The 19,824-nt window shown below is 41.0% G+C and overlaps 1 protein-coding gene across 1 annotated transcript in view; it reads right to left on the minus strand.

Moving 5' to 3' along the window:
* Nucleotides 1–19,824, minus strand: part of CTNNA3 (catenin alpha 3) — a 422,479-nt gene that overhangs the window by 171,421 nt on the left and 231,234 nt on the right. The window contains exon 8 of the mRNA XM_018920823.3: nt 5,822–5,902. Coding sequence (XP_018776368.3) covers nt 5,822–5,902 — 81 coding nt within the window. The remainder of the gene's footprint in view (nt 1–5,821; nt 5,903–19,824) is intronic.

Genomic DNA, 19,824 nt, shown 5'->3' on the forward strand with positions numbered 1-19,824 from the left:
TTGGTAAATATGCCTGTTTGTAATTGTTTGTACAGATACATAAAACACTGCATCATACAGAGGTTCTCTTGAAATCAAGGGAGCCAAACAAATATTCCCCTTCCTTGATGAATAGGCTACTTAAGTGACTGCACATGTGAAAAATTAGTTAGCCCAGACCTCATATCTCCTGGGTATTCTCCCTTGTAATTCAGATGCCAAGGGAGAAGGCTGTTTAATTTTACAAAGAAAATATTAATTTAATCATGTTTGTACTCACAAAATAGCTACATCCCATTACTTCATAATTGCAGAATTACCCAAGTATTTTCTTTCTGGGAAACACAGTCTGGTTTGCAGAATGGTAGCCTTCGTGGTAATTATGTCAATGAGATTACTGATTGTGCCACCTGATAATGTATTAATAGAGCAAGAAGATCTATAAATGAGGCTGGAGTTCAATTTTCTCTGCTTAAATTAATTGTTCTTGAACTTCTAACCTAAATTATTAAAGAAGTATAACATTCTGCTATAAATTACATGTCTTAAATTAGGCTCCACAGAAGCTGGGATCACTGGGACATTACTTACTTAAGAGGTTATTTTGCATGTTAGAATGACAGCTACACATGACAGCTGTTCATTTAGATCATGCAGCACTACAACAAACATACCATGAAATGCAGCTAAATTATCAAATGCACTGAATTTCATACTCCAAATCCAGTATTTTTACAATATATAGAAAAGATATTGATTGGAACAGAAAAGGACACTAAACGTTTTTAAGCTCATCACACTGCTGCCAAAGTACTGTTCCCACTTGGAGTTTTGCTCCAATGTATCTCTGTGAAAACTCAGCAGAAGTAAAAACTCCTACTGAAAGAAAAATAGAAAAAACCACAATGTTTTTGATGCTGCTGCTGCTGTGTTTGTAGGTAGGGCAGTGACCGTGCACAGCAGAAAGAACACTGGAGAAATCTGCTGATTATCAGACAAGATCTGAATATGAATTCCAGCACTAGATTTTGGATAGCCTCACCACTTAAAGTCAGCTCTCCTTGACTCACCAGAGGGACATAAACCTTCCAAACAAACACAGGCAATTCATGTTTGGAATGGTTTCTTTGTTTGCTAACCTACTGTATCCCATCACATTAGGATATACTGTCTGGATACACTGGTGTTCTGCAAAGTAATTTACAAATACAGAGGCTGTGGGATTCCAATACAAAACAGGACTTCTTACATTCTCAGCTTTATTCGGGCTGAAATTAAAAAATAAAAATCTATTAGAAAGTTTCACTACCAGAAATAAAATACATCAAACCTCCAGTCCTGCCAAGTTACCCACTAAGACTTCCCTGTTGTAGAGGCTCCACTAAAGGAAACAGATATTCTTCCCTGTTTAAAATTAGGTACATAAATGTGACCTTGAAGAGTCACAATTTAAAAATTAAGATTTCAATCTACAGAAAACAACAACAAGAAGTTGTGGAACCATCATATCCATGGCCAATGACTGATTATCTCCAGCAGAAATATTCTGGAGGTCTGTACAGCCCAGACTGCAGGACTTTCACAGCCTAAGCGTAGTGTCCCTCCAATAACCTCAGGCAGGCACATTTGTGGTGAGTTTGAGATACCCAATTTCAAACCAGCAGCCTAATTTTATCTCTCATTGCATAATTCTTTGCTACAGCTTTTCACTGGTTTTCTTGGCTTAATTAACCTTTCACACAGAAATTATCATTCCTATTTTGTTCTAAGAAATGCTCTACCCTGCAATTATGCAGCAAATTGCATCTTCTTCAAAAAAACAAAGATAATGCTGTGTCTTTGCTGAACACAAACAAGTCTGAAATTATCTTCCTGTTGCAGCTTTGCAAAGGAATACACGAATATGAGAGTTGCAAAGGATGGCTTGTGTAGCATTAAAGAACAAAGAAACAAAACATAGGAAAAAAAAGGAAAAGACAAAAGAAAAAAGGAATATCTGAGGCAATATTTATTTCTTCTCATGCTAATTCTAACAAGCATTTCTTCCACGACTCAGTAAGTCTGTTTCTGACTCTGGCCACCTGTAGGGCAAAATGCTAAAAGCTAAGCATGCAGAAGGGAGGCATGCGAACAAATGACAGCACCAGGAGTGCCAGCACGCAATCCTAGGGAAGTTACTGTGCTATAATTAAACTTCTTCCCTTATTTTCAGTGAAAGAGACACCAGTAGAAGAGGGAAAGGCGGGGGAGGATGATTTCAGACAAATTGTTTTCTTCTTAAGATGCAAGGTCTTACCCTTTGAGCAGACTGTTACAGAAGCATGGACAATTTTTGGGTTTGATATCAAAATGCATTAAAAAATAACACAGAAACGTCATTTATAAAACATAGGGCATAAGGTTGTCAAAAACAGTGGAGGGTAGTGAAAAAAATGCCAGCAGCTGTTTGCAACACTATTCAACATCAGTACTGATGAGCACAGAAAACTCTGCTTGCCTCTACTCACCTCTTGCCTTACTAGACTACCCAGGCAAAAGTCCTGGGCAAAGCTCAGAGCAGTTATTATTGAGGGATCTCCCTTTTCCCTTTCAAAGGGGAGCCAGAAGGCCATCTCTTTTGTGTCCAGAAACAGCTACTCATGATGAAGTTGTTACATAAAAATACGAGAATATCACCAGGAACAACATTTATGAAAGCAACAAACCAGCCAGAACGGCAGAACAACCACAGGAGAAACACTTGTGCAGTCCATTCGTGCTACACTGGGAAAGAACTGGGAGGCAAGGACTGAGTATGGTAATTTCACATAACTACAAATTGGAATGAATAGGCAATTCCTTCCTAAATATTTGTACAGCTCTCCTCAGCAGGGAAAAAGTGATCCAGGTAAAGCTGCACACACAGAAATGACACGCACATCTCCAGCACGAGCACAAATCAAAACAAAGCTGAACAGCTTACAATCCCCAAAACTACTGGCCAAGCTCCTGAAATGAATGCAAGTAAATTCCCTTGAAAAGCTGGAGAGTTTCTACAGCTCCCAGAATATCCTGTTCTGGGGACAGCTACTTTTGCTTTCAGTCTTGCCAGACAGAAGTGTTCCTTCTCCGCCCCCTTCTTGCTGTGATGTGCAATGTCAGAACCCAGGACATCCTGGATGGCTCAAGCCCCTGGCAGGGAGATCAGAGACTTTGGCACAAAACCAAAGACACCTGTGCCTTTGATTTTAACCCATGGAGAAAACGTTATATGAAGATTTACAAGCCCCAAGAGTTTAAGTAGAATGACAGCTAGTTTGTCACAAGGTGGAAAAGCAGAATTTTGGGGTTTTTAGAACAGGGGTTAAGAAGCCAAGATGGAGGGATCTGAGCGTGCCTTGTCCTTCTCCTTTCTTCTTCTTAGCCTCCATCTTCTGTGTGATGGTGGCACTTTTGGATTGGTTTATCACTAATATAAGTGATAGGTATTGGAAAATTACTGTAAATAATGTACATGTAGTTTTTAGTATAAAGCTGCCTCTGGGGCGGTCACTGTACCACAAATCAACCTGCCAGACAGACCACAGCAGGTCAGGGAAAGAATGTTACAGGTAACAGTGAAAAAACAACCTTGAAAAGCAGAGCCAAGGAATCCTGACTCCTTCTTCGATGGCAGGGCTGGGAAAACAGACTTTCCAACATCTTGGGGTCAGCTCAGCCACAGAGACTCCGAGAGTGCAAAAGGTGTTCCAGAGGGGCCCATGGCATAACCCACAGCCAGGCTGCTGGCTGGGACTGCACCTCTCTGATGGTTTGGTTTATGGGGCACTACTGGAGAGCTTTTAAAAATAGAGCTTTAAAAGGTTTCATCTTTAACCCAAATGATGCAGAGGCAGTCGCAGTGAGGACTGAAAGCAGAGTGCACTTCAGAGCACAGCCCTAAATGCACTGAGAGCCCCTGACACACTGCCAGCAAAGGTACACAGCACCATTCCAAAATACAGTTGGAGGAAAGCTGGAAGAGCAGAGCAAACACTTCTCATGTTTCTTGTAAAATTGCTTGTAAATTGTAGACAGAGTAACGAATGTTTGTAAGTGAAAGCAAGTAAGACTCTACTACAATATCTGCAAGCACAAAATTCACAATTTCATGTCTCCCAGAACAGGAATTAGGCATGCAGTAAACACTCTTCCTAAAACAATTCTTATGCAATTCGTATGTATGAACATAGAATTGGAGGAAAGATATAAAATATTTCTCGTAAATGCTTTCCAGTGGAAAAAATGTCAAGCAGCACAGAGCTGTTCTGGTAAGAGGAAATTACTGGTTCTAGATTGACTATAAATTGGGCATGATTACATTCAGCCTGAACATTTTCCAAAGGTTTACAGAAAGACACAAATTGAATCAGTTAACAGCTTTTAACCACTGTAACAGACTCAATAAAGTGTTTTAAGCTGGAGTTTAATTAACTCATGGAAGGAAACAAATGGAAGGGTTCCTAGCCACACTGAGCTGGTGATGCAGGTCTCTGCACTGAACACATCTTGGACAGAATGCAAGCAGAAACTGGAGAGCTACTTGGTTGTAAACACTGTATTTACATTATATTCTTCTCATTTTTCAAGGCCTCCCCTGGCTGATTATGGGAGAAGGAAGGAATTTATTCCTCGTCTTGAAGCACAGGCTGGCTTGCAAGACTGAACACAAATCTGGGAGGGATAGTCTTCCATCAGGGAGTGGATCAACAGTCCAAGCTGGAGACAGGATGAAAGTTTACTGTCACCGACATGTTTTATGAAAAATCCTTTCCTTAGGATTTCTCCCCTCCTGAAGAAACGGAGAGGCCTCAGGAACAAACTGTAAACAATTCTTATCTGCTGCTGTGGAATGCAACAGGGGGAATCTGTGATTGGCCTCATCAGGCTGTTTCCAATTAAGAGCCAATCACAGATCACCTGTCCGGCCAGTCTGGGTCTGAGAGAAGACCTTTGTTTATTCATTCCTTTCTATTCTTAGCTTAGCCTTGTAGTGAAATCCTTTCTTTTATTCTTTTAGTATAGTTTTAATATATTATCTATCATATAATAATAAATCAAGCTTCTGATACATGGAGTCAACTTTCTCGTCTCTTCCCGCATCCTGGGACCCCTGTGAACAAGGCAACAGTTTACAGTCTTTGTGACTGTAAACTTTCATGCACTTGGTTGGGGCAGCCTGGCTGAAAGAACTACTGACTTTCTAGGGGTTTTCTTTCCAAAAGGGCACATTACAAACATCCAGCATATTCTGTAGTATTTCTCAAAGATATTTATGACAGAGAAAGGCTATAAACACAGCTAATATCTACTGCTAACCTCCGGCACTTCACTGAAGCTGTGGATTCTGGTCCACGTCTCACATTAGGAGTTTTAGGACACTGGGATGTAAAATGGGGAGGCAGACTGTGGACTGGGCATTCCAAGGACCCTCCTGTGTGGTAAGAGCTCTCACAGCTGCAAAGACCCACACATAGTGACTCAGTAGTTCCTTCAAGGTGTCTCTTCCAACAACCACTAGTAATTCAAGCTTATTGAAAATTAAACAAATCTTGATGGCTAGAGTACATTGCTGATATATATCTACAGCAAATATATTTAGATATGCATACATACAGATATATTCAGCCAGAATCATTTGGCAATGTTTTCTCCCTGAGTTTTGAAAACTGGTATATAAATATTCTGTGGAATGTGCAATTGTCTTCAATATATTTTTATTACGGAAAAGAAAATATTATTTTCAAAACACATAAACTGAAAACAGCAAATTGGAAAAGAATCCCTCAAGACCTTTCCTACCTTTCATTTGCCCAGGTCTCACCTGTCTGCGGAGGTCTCTGGTCTTCTTGCACATACTGTCTATGGCAACATTCAGGGCATCGCTTCTCTCTGCCTTGTCAGTCTGCAATCAACAGGACAGAAAACAATCAGTGCCTCTCTGGCATCCCTCAGCAAGCCCATCCTTTGTGTCCCCAGTGCATCAGAGCATTTGGTAAATCATGCATGCTGAAGGGTTTTTCAAATTTTTCATACATTTCAAGAGCCAGTACCACAATGTTCACAGAATGCCAATTTGTGATGTTAAGCATAATTTGCTGAATCAAAACATATGCTTCAGAAGCAGTATACAGGAACAAAATAAACACTTCTTAACTTCTGAATTGCTGTAATACTCCCAGTGTAATCAACAACATGAATAGAATTATGATGATAGTGATGATGGTGATGATGATGATGATGGTGATGGTGGTGATTAATAATAGTAATAACAACAACGACCACAGTAATATTTATGGCAATCCATTAATACCCTATTCAGGTGAAAAACAATGCTCTCTCTCTCTAGAAACAATGTATAAATTGAGGTGCCCACAATGTGGGGTGGTTATGCTTTTGTCTGTAGCGTTCATTTTCCTTCTGTAAAACAGAATGGGTGAGTTTCAAAATGTCCAAGGTATTGCAATGCAAACACTGTCCATGAAAGGGCAACCTCTTCATTCCACAGCACATTCACCCTCAGCATCTAGAAGATTGAGCTCTTGAGATATTTGAGAGGTCTGAAGAGAATCGGTTTTACTTTGTAAACAATTTAAATTTTTTTATTTCCACCTATGAGCCAAGTGCTTCTATCATGGTTACCTATTTGAAAAGTGTACTTCACCCTTCACTGGACCATTCAGCCTCTTTCCCCTACAATATTACCATAACACTTCTGTGCCTACTAGCTGGTCTGGATTTTTTTTTTCCTGTTAGTACAAAAACAACATGAAAATACAAAATGCATGATGAACTTTGTTTGCCTAAAGCAAGCTATCATTGCTGACTGCCTTGGACTGCCCTGGCCTAAAGGAAGGAACCACAAATAGTGGTGCTTTACACAAAGCCAGCACACATGACATTTTACAGCACAAAGAACCAGGCTCTCATAAATGCTAAGCAATAGCTATGAACAATGACAACAGCATTTACCAAACACCAGGAAGTCTTTATTATGGACACAACTGTGTTATTTTATAAATAACATTAAAATTAATAGGGAAGTAGTAATATCATGGTAGGCACCCAGGAGCATAAGCTTATTAGCTATGGATCATACTTCAATCAGTTATTTCCTTACTAAAGAAACCTGTGAACAGAACAATACGCTTAATATTAAAACTAAGACTAGAGGGGGCAAGAAAAGAACTCTTACATTAAAATGGAATGTGCAATGTCATAAATGCCTTGAAATTATTAGCACATTCTGCATCAACTGAAATGAAAAACTACTTTAAAAACTGAACTTGTATTTTCAGGGAGATTTAGAAAATCTCCTATGACTTCTGTCTCTGAAACCGGCTATAGTCTTTGCAGGGAATGGATGATCAAAACCAGGTCTTGGAGAAAGGTCTGAACTTCACCTTAAAACCTTCAAGGAATCCCTGGATGTGGATACTCACTTTTGTTCCACAGCAATGCCATCATTTTTTGTACCAAGGCTTGCACAGGAACCAAAGTAAATAATGACTCCTCTATTATGCTTTGCAAGCTCTTGTCAACCCTGACAACAAAATGATCCCTTCTGAACTGCCAGGTAAACAGGACCAGGAAAACTCAGTGGATACAACTCAGCTTATGCCTATGCATTTTCAGACTACAAAATGCACTGGCATATCCTTTGAAAGTTTTATACTTAGAGCCTATTTTTCTATAAAGACAAAATCATTGTAAAATACTGGGATATTTTTCAAATTCCCTGGTAATCCGTAACTTCAAAGGTGGCCACTAATGATACAACTGGCTTTCAGCTAACCTTAATCTTTGAAGCAGCAATTCTGAAATAACCTCAGGCAGCAAGTGGCATAAAATATTGAACAGTGAACAAGACAAAAAGACTTTATTTTCAAATTCTTAACATAATAGTCAATGTCCAGAAAGCAAATCTAACTAAAAATGAAGTTATTCTTCACCTCGTGTTTTCCTTAAGAAATAAAATACACTACAAATGCACTGTAAATGCAGCTTCAGGCTGTAGAATATGGACAAGTCCAGACTGCAGGTACACTCATAACTGCAGACTCTCATTCTCCCCTAAAGAAACTTAAACATCAAAAATCCCACGCTACTGTTTGTGTCGCTTTGATTTTCTAATATTTTCTAAGCCTTCTGATGTTTACCTCCTTGTGGAGAACTTTCTCACACACTTTCTGTAGATAACATATTGTTTTGCATTCCTTTATGGAGGAGGAGAAACTTGATAGACTGTTAGTTTGTCCAGTGTCATTGGAGAGGTGGCACTGTCACCCTCCAATCCACTGTCACTTTTGGAAAACTATAAATATTGGGGTCAGAAAATAAACTTTCTCTTTTTTGCTCTTCACCTCGGAGCAAAGGTGTGCGTCTGTTTCTTTCGTGTCCGGTTGCGACATGTTTGGATAAATCCTACTTACAAAGACTGCTAAACCATGTGCAGGCTTTTCCAGCCAGGGGAACAGCTGGCTATGGAGTCTCCTGTGGGAACACTCTCAAACAGCAGTGGCCTCAAGCTGCCTTCTCCCCTGGCCCCTTGGGAGCTGAAGTCCCCCTGTGGGTGTGTCCTCCCCTGCAGCCTCAGACTCCACCTGAATGTGACACTAACAGCCCCAGAGCTACATGAGATGATTATACTCTTGCATAACCAAAAATAGCACATTAATGTCTGACAAGTGTCCACTGAAATGCTGGCACAGTGAAACCAAAGGTGACCTGAGCACCTCCACACTCAGCAGAGTGCAGCTGTCTCACTCCCCAGGGATGGAACCCACATGTCTGGACTTGAAATACTCTGCATCTGCTTGGCAATTAAATCCTTCTGGTCACTGCTGTACTTCAAACACACCCACCTATCCTGAAACAGCTCCGTCTTGTACAGAGTGACAGAATTAGGAAAAGGGCTAGGAAAATTATGGACATTATTTTGGGTCTGGATTTTAAAAATCATTTGAGCCCTTCAGTTATCCTTCACTCACCTACTGTTTTTTCCTGTAAAATACATGTAATAACTACAAGCTATATGGCTCCCTTGTGAAGATCCTAAAAGCAATATCCAGTTCCTATTTCAATGCATTTTTAACATTTGAAACATTTTACAAGCACTAAGTCACAGTGTTATTAATATTTCACTGAGTGAAAATAAGTATTTTTAATTAACACCGGATAGCCTGAAGATAAATACTGGGTACTGCAAATAATACAGGCCCATCTATTTCACACCCTGGCAAGCAACATTAGTTGAATGTCTCAAAAACCACATGTGCAGAAAATCTTTCCTGCAGGATTTCCATTTGCACCAGGACACACGTACGGGCAGCTGAAACACTCGGGCCTATCACCACTGGCTTCGATGGAGTTCACTGACAGCAGCAGGGGACTGTGACACTGCCAGGCACTGCACACCCCTCTGCACCCCAAGGTACACAGGTGCAGCCCACGACATCTGCACAGCCTTGCAGGACTCAGGAACCAGTCTGAGCTGAGCCTCCATGGGTCCTTGCCAACAGCTGCCAGCAGCAACAAGGACTGCAGGGATTCCATAAGCTCCAGACTTTCTTGAGTTGATCTTAAAGGACGATACAGATACTCTGAGAAGGGTTTTATTTTCACTTTACTGATATTTCTGAAGGCCCACCAATATTTACCTGATAGTTGCACAGATCAGGAGTATAACAAAGATATGGGCAGAACCACTTAAGTGATCATCTAATCTCTTCTAGTACTTAGGCCAATACTCCCATATTTAAAGGTCTGTGGCCAGGAGTTAAGCGTATGTTTTGTTTCATGGGATGTGTTTGTTCCCAAATAGTCACTGAACAATCCTGGGAGGAAAAAATAGAAAAAAAAATCCAATCTACTGGCATGATTTTCTTTGTACATCCCACAATGAGAGAACGGTTTGGGTTGGAAGGGATTTTAAAGCCCATCTCATTCCAAGCCCCCGCCCTGGGCAGGGCCACCTCCCACTAGCCCAGGTTGCTCCAAGCCCCACCCACCCTGGCCCTGGACACCTCCAGGGATCCTGGGGCAGCCACAGCTCCTCTGTGCACCCTGGGCCAGGGTCTCATCTCCCTCACAGGGAATAATTTCTTCCACATATCTGGGCTAAACCTGCCCTCTGACAATAGTCTCCAGCAGCTGTACCATGACTTTGTGATAAATAGATTTTGATATAGTTCTATGTATCCAAGAACAGTTTTAGTTAAAAAAAGACTAGCACATTTATCAAAATCAGTTCTCTAGAGAAATATTAAAAAAGAAGCCAAGCTAAAAGGTAAACACCAATCAATACTACAATAACTTAAGAAATGTCAGAGCTCTAATTAAATGATTGACTGTTTGAGCCTCTGTGTTGACTGCAAATAATCCTACACTCAGCAATTAGAGGGTCCTGTACCTTGCACCTTAATTAAAATAAAAAACAAACTCTCTCACAACTTAGGTAGGACATTACAGCAAAGTCACAGCCTCCATAGAGACACCAAGCACTTTATGTCTCTTGTTACAACTGAGCAGGTAACATATCATGATTTTTTTTTTTTTTGCATATGGAATTTTTAAATGATTCTTCTTTTGATTTATAAAATCACTGTGAATTCTAATCAAAACCATAAGATTATAAGAAAATTGTATAAAAAGCAATTTTACAATTTATTTTGCATGATGAAACAATCCTGTCATTACTTGGGGCATTTCCACACCTCTATTTTTTGTACAATGACAGGATTTTTTTTTTTTTTCATACAAAGCTTATAGAAACCCTGATCTTTCAAATCCTGTTGTGGAACTCAACCAAGTAAAGACATCTACTAGCATCTGTCTCAGAAAAGCCCCAAAGAAGCCCATAAGCCTTTCTAAAGGAAGATCCAGTTCCATGCTGTTGCAGCCCTCATTTATCCCAGCTGGTTCACAGCTGCCAGAACTAGCTAACAGCATGCTTCAGCCACCAGTAACTAAATGAAACTAATACCACTTCCTACACTCTTTGCTAGGAGGGGACAATGGATTTGTTACCGTGAAGGTCACACAGAGAGAAAAAATTCCAAGATGAATGTTTGGCTATTTGAGAAATGCCAATTGTGGGGCAGAACCTCCTTGCATTCCTCTGTACCATTCTGGATACCACTAGGTCCAGGGATTTGTCCCTTAAAGGCAGAATTAATTTCATTATTTTATCCTTCAAATTTTCAGCTTGTTCCTCAAAGTGCAATGTCCAAGTAAAAACCAAGATTGCTTGTTGGAGGTGCCATGTCTGGTTAAGTACACTAGAACAAAAGAATGACCTTCTCCAAACCTGCAGGACTCAGTGGAGAAGCCTGTGTCAGGCTGGAACTCAGAAATAAACTGGTTGTTTCCAGTTCTTCTTCTCATGGATGTCATGCCTTCAAACCAAATGTTTTAAAGACCTCCTGGTTCCCCATCCTGGAAGTGGATAGGAATAACTCCTTGAGCACAAGCAACCTCACTGAAACATGGAACTATTCAGATGCCTGAACAAATATGTGCACAGCATTCACTGCCTGAGAAATCTCTCACATGAACATTTCAGAAGTTATTCAAGGAATCCTCTGACAAGGCAGTTAAGCCAGCACCTGACATTTCTGACATTTTTCCTGTGAAAAGGTAAAAGCTCCCAGGCCTCTTCCTGCAGCATTTCAAAGCCTATTTTTACTGTACAGCAAAAGGCTGGAAAGGGAAATTAATTTAGAAGTATATTTATTACCTTTCTTTGTTAATAAGGGAAACACAAATGAAAAACCCACAAATACTTTCAGCTGAAAATCACTACCTCCAGTCAGTGACAGAGATTCCCTACTCAACACCCACCCCAGTGTGATTTTTTTAAAGACACCTGGCTCAAGAAAACCTATTTCTGTGATAAACAGGTAAGCCTATTTTTTTAAAAAGGGGTATGGAAAATCATATGCAAGTGAGCAAATAGGGACTCTTTCATGTGGAACTGTTTCTCATTATAGAGAAGGTTTTTTTCCTCAACAGCTTCGATATGAGATTGTCATTTTCCTCCTCTTCAAGCCCTCATGGAATACTCCCTATGGATCTAATGCTGTGAGATGTGAAGTGCCTGATAAGAAATTAATTACCTCAACCTCCACTGCTACAACTGGAGTACTAAGGGCTCTCCTTCCTGTGTCAATTACCCTTTTCCAATCAATATGCAGGAACAGCCTAGAATTTAAAGCCTCTCAGCATAACCCTTTTTTGGTATTCAGTTACATACAGTTTGTAATACTGCAAAACAAATTTTAAATTTCATTCTAGACAAGCATACATCAAACAGTCTAAAAACCCCAGAATTTAGAATTCATAACCCTTTAATTATTAGGAAAAGCACTGAAACACTGAAATGTGCAGATCCCAATAACCCTAAAATCTCAGAAAGAATGATGTTGCTGGAATATGCACATTGCATTGTCGAGGTACAGCTGGTCTGTAGCTGAACAAGAGAAATCTGGCCTGAACAAATCCAGCCTGGCTGGTCTGGCTCATTCTGGAAGGAAGGCAGCAGAGACCTCAGGAACCCTGCTCAAGCTGGATACAGATAGAGCAGTGGCTGGAGAGATGGGCAGGGAGAGCTCCCAGCCCATCAGCTCTCTGAGCAGGGAGATCCCAATGCCAAGGGCAGCCAGAATAAACTCATGGCTGTTTGCTGAGGCCCCTCCACGGGCTGTGTCATGGGGCTGCCTCAAACCCACGTCCCTACATCACAATATTGCACATTTTAATCTACTCTCCAAAACACTGGTGCCAGCCAGCTGAAGGTGTGGAGGATGGCCAGGTTGTCTCAAAGGACAGAACTGGGATCTTTATCCCTGGGATAATAAATTCTCTTGAAAGTTGAGTGTGATCCAGTCATGAGAGAAGACGAGGAACCTCCACTATTCTAAATCCTTATTGTTTCATTCTGATAGGTAAGACAAGTATCTCCTTATATCATTTTTTCTCCTACTTTTTCACATTGGGAGTATTAGAAAAGTCCAGCATGACTCCAAGGTGATCCTAAAAAAACCCCCATACTTTTCTAGTACTTCTTTGGGGAGAAGTGTCCCAGGAAGGTCATGGCATACCCAGTGTGTTGCGGAGCAAGTACAACCATCACTTACTAACAACCATCACTTACTACTTCTAATGCAAAAACCAAACACCACGGGCACCACATATTTGAAATATGGCAGTCTTAAAACTTGATAGAGAAACCTTAAAGGCCAGTTGTACTTTATTTTGGTTTGCATTTCAACTATCGGAGGAATCAGCAGGGAGTAAAAACAACATTCAATTTCTTTTAATCAGATGTTACTGTCATTCACAGATGATGCAGGAAGGAAAGGCAAACGTAAGTAGAGATAGAGCAATACTATTGAACTGACAGCAAGAAGTATACTTGAGGTTAATCTGCCTTTTACTAAGAAGCAATTTTCTAAGTTTCTAGTCCATACTAGCTTTTAATTGATTATCCATCTACCTTTCACCAAAGTTTTCTGGCAGTTTTACAGCAGGAAAATAGAAAATTAGTTGGAGAAAATCTCATTCTACAGCAGCAGCACAAGATTTTCCTATGATGAACTATCATATAAATTGCTTGGAGATTATATGCTGTTATGAGAAAGAGGAAGGGGATGGAGGGAGAAGAAAATTCAAAATAAAATATAGTACAGTTGCTGAGACAGTCCTTCTCATTCAGATTGTTTAAAACTCTTAGCTGTACTTCAAAACTGAAAGTTACACTCCTAAACAGCAGCCATAAATAGGGAAAAATGTCCTGCAGCAAGCCACTCACATTCTACCTTACCTGGGGACAGACTGAGTTAGTGCAGGTTCCAAAGTGGCACAGCAAAGGCACATCCTGCATTTTTCAAGGAAGCAAACACAAGCTTACTGTGGCTTTTGAGGTGGTATTTTAATGCACAACGTGCCACACAAATAGATTCCTGTACACTTAAGAGGAGTGTAACAGCACTCAAATCAAACAGCACTATAAATACACATACATACAATATACATTTAAAAAATATACAGGGTGACTGAAGAATTGTATTTCTATAAAAAAGCCTTCCAAGTCCTCACAGCCTCTCCATGCCATCCAGTACCCTCATGCTTTCTTTCTCCTTTTATTTCTGCTGTATTGTGGAGAGATAAAGAAGGTAGAACAGGAAAATTAAGTTTGCTGTGTTGACACACTCATTACTCTGGGAAAACTTCTATGATAGCGTTCATGATCAGTCATAGAACAGACATGCTGTGATGTTCCTTTTAACACAAAACCAAGCACACTCTTGTATCACACTGGATGGGCAATGAAGATTGAGCTCCTGATTTTCAATCCCACATAACTTGAACATTTCTGTGTAGCTCCCCACAAGGAAGCAGCTTGAGATAAACATGAGTGGACCCAGGACAGAATTTGGCCTAGAGACAGAAACCTTAGAAAACAGCTACTTATCCAAGACTTCAGCTCTGAACCAGGCAGAGCTTGGTAATTTCAAATAACACACATGCTATGCATGTAGCTCTGCTCAAAACTGTACTTCTAAATAAAAGTTAAATGCTGAAACCCCAAACAGACCAAAAACTGTAATTCCATTTAATTATGTATTAATTGTATTAGTTAATCCCTTTGTAATCCAGAGTAATTAATTTAATTTAACACCACGCTATGATGCAATATGTGAATCTAGGAGGCTGAGAGGCACTTCAACATGTGCAGTGAATGAGAGTCCAGTGTTGTGGTGTAAAACTAAATCCTGCCCCTCAGCTGTGACTACTTCCTCCTTGCCTGTCCCCTGCCCTATTCCTGATTACTGTGTCAAGTTCCACATTCCAGCAAGGGTATCGTGTGATTGGCAGAAGTTCAAAAGATGCCCTTCAGGCCTGCGGTCATTGGCCTGTCCAGGTGTCATTGTTCCCTGAGACCCTCCCCCTCCCACCTGGTTGGTGGCTCACCTGTCCTCCCTCCCACCTTCCTGTGAGCTTAAAAGGCATTGGAGCCATGCGGTCGGGGTCTGTTCGGAGCAGTACTGAGATTCGAGAACTGTAATACCTTGGAATAAACTCTAGATTTAACTCTCCGGCAGAACACACTCTCTTTCTCTTCACTATCGCCTGGACTTTTTCCACTAGAGGTAAACTGAGTTCTGCTTTGCATGGGCCTATCTTGAGTGCTTAATAGTAACTGCCTGCGAGCCGAAGGTGTCTCTGAGGAGAAATATCCCCAGTAGTCACCTCTAGCTCAAGTGCAATCAATAGTCCAGCTCTTAGGGAAAGGTCTAAGTTAAGTTCTCAAATTTACAAATATTTCCACAGAACACTCTTCAGCCTTCTGTGTGTGTAGTGAGTCCAGACTGTGTGAATTCCTTTGATACTCTTCCAGTCTGTGCAGAGGACTGGAAGGTAAATGGGAGGAACACAGGAGGTTCAGGGCAAAGCAAATGTTCACAGCAAATGGTAGCTGATGCCACCACCTCACTGGGTGAATTCAGTCACTCCCAAACAAAACACACCAACACCATGAAACTGCTCCAAGGTGGTACTCCTAGAAACTCATAACTAAATGTTGCAAACACTCAACTGCTATTTAGAAATTCACTATTGCTAGCTAGAGATCTACTCTAGTTCAGAAAGTTTCTGTTGTTAGCACTGTGGGGGAAGGCACACAAAAGAGAAGAGTGCCTGAATGATGCTTTTACACTGAGGGCTGCCAGAAAGGGGCCCTTGCAGAGCCATTTACTCCACAGATGGATTGGCAGAGTGAGAAATCAGTGCATTACTCGGGCTGTGTGATTAGACTTACAGCACAAGCTTGAAGATCCTGGGTTCCTGTGCTACAAGAGAGAAAAAAGCACCAATTTGTTAAAAGTAGCAGCTACCAAATGGAACAAGGGAGGCTGTATGTGATGGCATGCAGGGAAGACAACTGAAAATTACAGTCTCCTGCAGGGCTGGGATCTGCAGAATAGTGCATGAGATGAGGAGTCTGCTATTCAGGGCATATGCCTCTGCTGTCCTATGCAGAAATTCCCTGGGATTTTTCCCTATTTATTTTTACACAGAAAAAAACCCAAATATACCTGTGGAAACATTCAACCTCAGCAGGCAGTATTTCTGACATTCCAACACAGCAATCATACTTCACGCTGGAAGTTCATTTTCTGAGGACTTTTACCTTAAATGTTGTAGAGAACTTTTGTCTAAATTGAAAATGCAAAGTTTCACGTTTAATTTTTTAAACTATTCACATCTCCAATTAGCCAAGGAATTAATTTATTATAAATGAACCTAAATTTTCATATAATTGCCATCAGCTCCATGAAAGAATATAGCGAAAAAAGGAAAGGAGAAACACAGACTCCTGGACATAACTACAACAGAATCAGAAGGAATGTCATTAGGAATCATGTTGGGTGAAGCAAAAATATTATAGAGCTCAAAGACCTTTCTCCTTTAAGATTTATACTAAATCCTTCAACTTCCAATGAAATAAATTAAATACTTAGGTGAAATCTAATAAGTAACCTGCTCTTGCTGTAAATGTGTGCTACTGAATTTCATGTGAAGTTTAAGAAATGTTAAAAATACAGCCAGAAGATTAAAAGCAAAAGGTTAAGTAGGATCTTCATAAATACGGTTCCCTAGTGGTAAATGAAAATTCAAACATTAATAGTTTGCATTTCTATATAAATGCATGTAAGATCTACTCGTACTAAAGAAATATTCAGGCTGTGTGGACCTGTAATCAAGGCCTTAAAAAGATCTGTTGTTTGCATACCCTAGAAGTGGGCACATTCCACATCCCAGTGGGTAAGATGTGAAAGGTTTCCTTAGGAAAGCCAACGAGTGCCTGCCCTGGGCACTCCCTCTGCTCCTCAGCAGGGGTCAGGGCAGAGCAGCCGCCAGCACCGCAGGAGCTCTCACCTCTCCATGGGCGCTGAACAGCAGGAGCAAAGGGCAGCCAGGGCCAAAGCCACCCACACTGCTACTTCAGCAACAGTTCACTGCTAAGGAAGCCTCCTTTACTCTCTGCCTCCTTTACTCTCTGCTCCTGTTTGCTCTAGCAGGGGCAGCCAGTTACCACCTTCATTTCTTAGCTGGCAGATTAGTTTCAGAGTTTCCCATGCACACTGATGAAGTGCCACCCTGGCAAAAGCAGTTTCAGAGTTTCCCATGCACACTGATGAAGTGCCACCCTGGCAAAAGCAGTTTCAGAGTTTCCCATTAATCACTGATGAAGTGCCACCCTGGCAAGAGCCAGCCGCCCCCTGGTCCTTCCCAGGGCCCGCAGCATTTACTGCAGTCCCGGGGCCATGCAGAGCTGCAGTCCCAGATAGCAGATACGGTGTAAGAGGCTCGGCTGCTGCAGGACAGCCCCTGCCAGCAGCTCAGCTCCCCTGGCCACGCTCAGTGCTCTGAGGAGCCGTGGGACACGCTGCCAGCAGCCCGGGAAGCTCGGGACTGCAGTGCTCAGTGACCCTGCAGCTCTCCAGAGCTGGAAGAAGCCTCCTCACCTACCCTGCTCCTGCTGCTCCAAGAGCTGCTGCTATTGCTGTGCATGCATCTGGGCATTTCATCACACACAGACACCTTCCTCACACACATCACAATCCTCACACAGAGATATGCAAAAATAAATAGAGATGAATATGTCAGACTGCATTTAGCCTATATTGTAAACCCACTTTGGACTGAAAAAGCTGCCAAAACTGCAGGCTGATCTGATGAGAGGCTCAAAACAGCAAATGTACAAACCTCTCAATTTACCATATTTGAGAGCCACGTTTAAACATTCCAAATCAAAGAAAAGCCAATTTTATATTAATTTGATATATAAATGCTGTTAGTAAGTTCCATGAAAAGGGACTTAATCATTTAGTAAAACTGAGAGCATGATTCTGAGAATGAAGATAATGTGATACTTACTAGATATATTTATTTTACTTCAGACTTCCATGAATAAAATACTTGCTATTATTCTAGAAACAGTATAGCAGAATGGAAGCCCTCTTCTGTAACCCCACCCCTCCACTCCTGTTCCACCAAAAGATATCCTGAGCTCTGTATTCTAAAATTACAAGGAGAATTGTATGTCTCTTTGTGGGGGAGAAAAGAGTGGAATCAATTCAAATATCAACCACTGATAAAAGTATAAACCACATTAAAAGGTCCAGTGCTGAAACTGTAACTTCAACTTGGCATCATCTTTTTATGTAAATAAATTCACTTTCAAATACACTTGCTGTATGTAATAAACTTCAGGGAGCCATGCTTCCAGACTGCCACAACAAGCAGTGCCTAAAAACAAAGGCTGGAATCCTTCATTAACTTACTAAAATATTCACATTGGAAGTATACATTTAAACACCTGTTCTTTGGGGATATTCAAGGGTACTACATGTTCATTTTTAATTTGAGTTTGTCTTCCAAAGTAGGCCAAATACCTCGTCAATCACATGACAATATTAGAGATTAAAAACAAGTAAAAATAATCATTGAATAAAACCACATAAATGGGATTCAAGAAAACTCTAGAGCCATTGTACATGAAAAGGCTTTATATCAGATTGTGCTTACAGCCTAAGTGAAAATGCATGCTGTAGTAAACCATATTACTTAGAACATAAAGCTGATGTGACACAGCATCTGCAAGGAATGTTAATAAGACCGAATTCAAAATAATGAAAGAGTGAGAATGGGAAAGCTAAGCAGAAAAGGCAAAGCCAGTATTTCAGGCAAGGTTTCTTGTGTAATTACAAAAAAGAAATTAAATTATGAATTATGGAAGAGTTGTTTCCTACTCAGACAGCATGAGGGAGAAGGATACTTGGAAATGAAATGAGTTTGCAGAACCAGGGCTTAGTTTTGCTTGCTTAAGACTATCAAACTCCAGCTCATGATTATTTTAAGGTTACTGATACACTTCTACACTCATCCATAACAAGAGCAAATGAAATATAATACACATTTTTGCTACCCTCAGGAAACCTCAGGTGGGCAGTTACACATAAGAGCACTGCAGGCACATAGATACTGAGCTGAGGAGACCAGACCAAGCGCTCAGGCCCAACAGCCACCAAGCTGAAGGCTCATGCATCCTGGAGCATCACTCAGCCACGCTGAGCATGGCACCTTGGCTGAGAAGAGCCACAGTGCCTCCAGATGGTCTTTGTGCTAATCCAGGCTCAGACACACCTGAGATCCAATGGACCTCCAACAGTGGAACAAAGCCAGAGAGAACCACACCACTGAAGCCAGAAGATGCCAATAACTGGATTTGCCATGATGCCTGCCCCGTACTTCTCCTTGCCTAAAGACATTGTGTTAGCAGGTGCCAACTACAAGGTTCTCTGGCTTCAGGGGAATCCCATCTAATCTCTCAGCACAACTACTTGTGCCCCAAATGATCAGAAGAGAACAGCAGACAGGGCTGCAGGGCTCTGGAGCTAGGTCTGACTTACACCACCCTGAGAAAAAGGAGAAAGGAACTTTGTGGTGCAAATTATGCAGTCCAATAGGATGACTGCAGGTAGCCCATACTGGCCAAGTCCAAAGCCAAAAGCTGACAGATGTCCAACAGAATGTGCTTGCATTAAACCATCATGGTAATCCCATGGCACTTACAAGAATGTTAAAAAAAAAAAAAAAAAAAGCACTATCTCTTAAATTAGTCAAATTTTAAGCAATACTGGTAGATAGAGGTACAGGGACTAGGACAAACCAACTCTTAAAACATGTCAATTAAATCCACCAAACAGCACAACAGAAATGCTCTGAGAAGTCCCTGACAATGCATGGGCAATGTGCACT

This window comes from Serinus canaria, chromosome 6 (assembly GCF_022539315.1).
Source record: "Serinus canaria isolate serCan28SL12 chromosome 6, serCan2020, whole genome shotgun sequence".
NCBI classification, from domain to species: Eukaryota; Metazoa; Chordata; class Aves; order Passeriformes; family Fringillidae; genus Serinus; species Serinus canaria.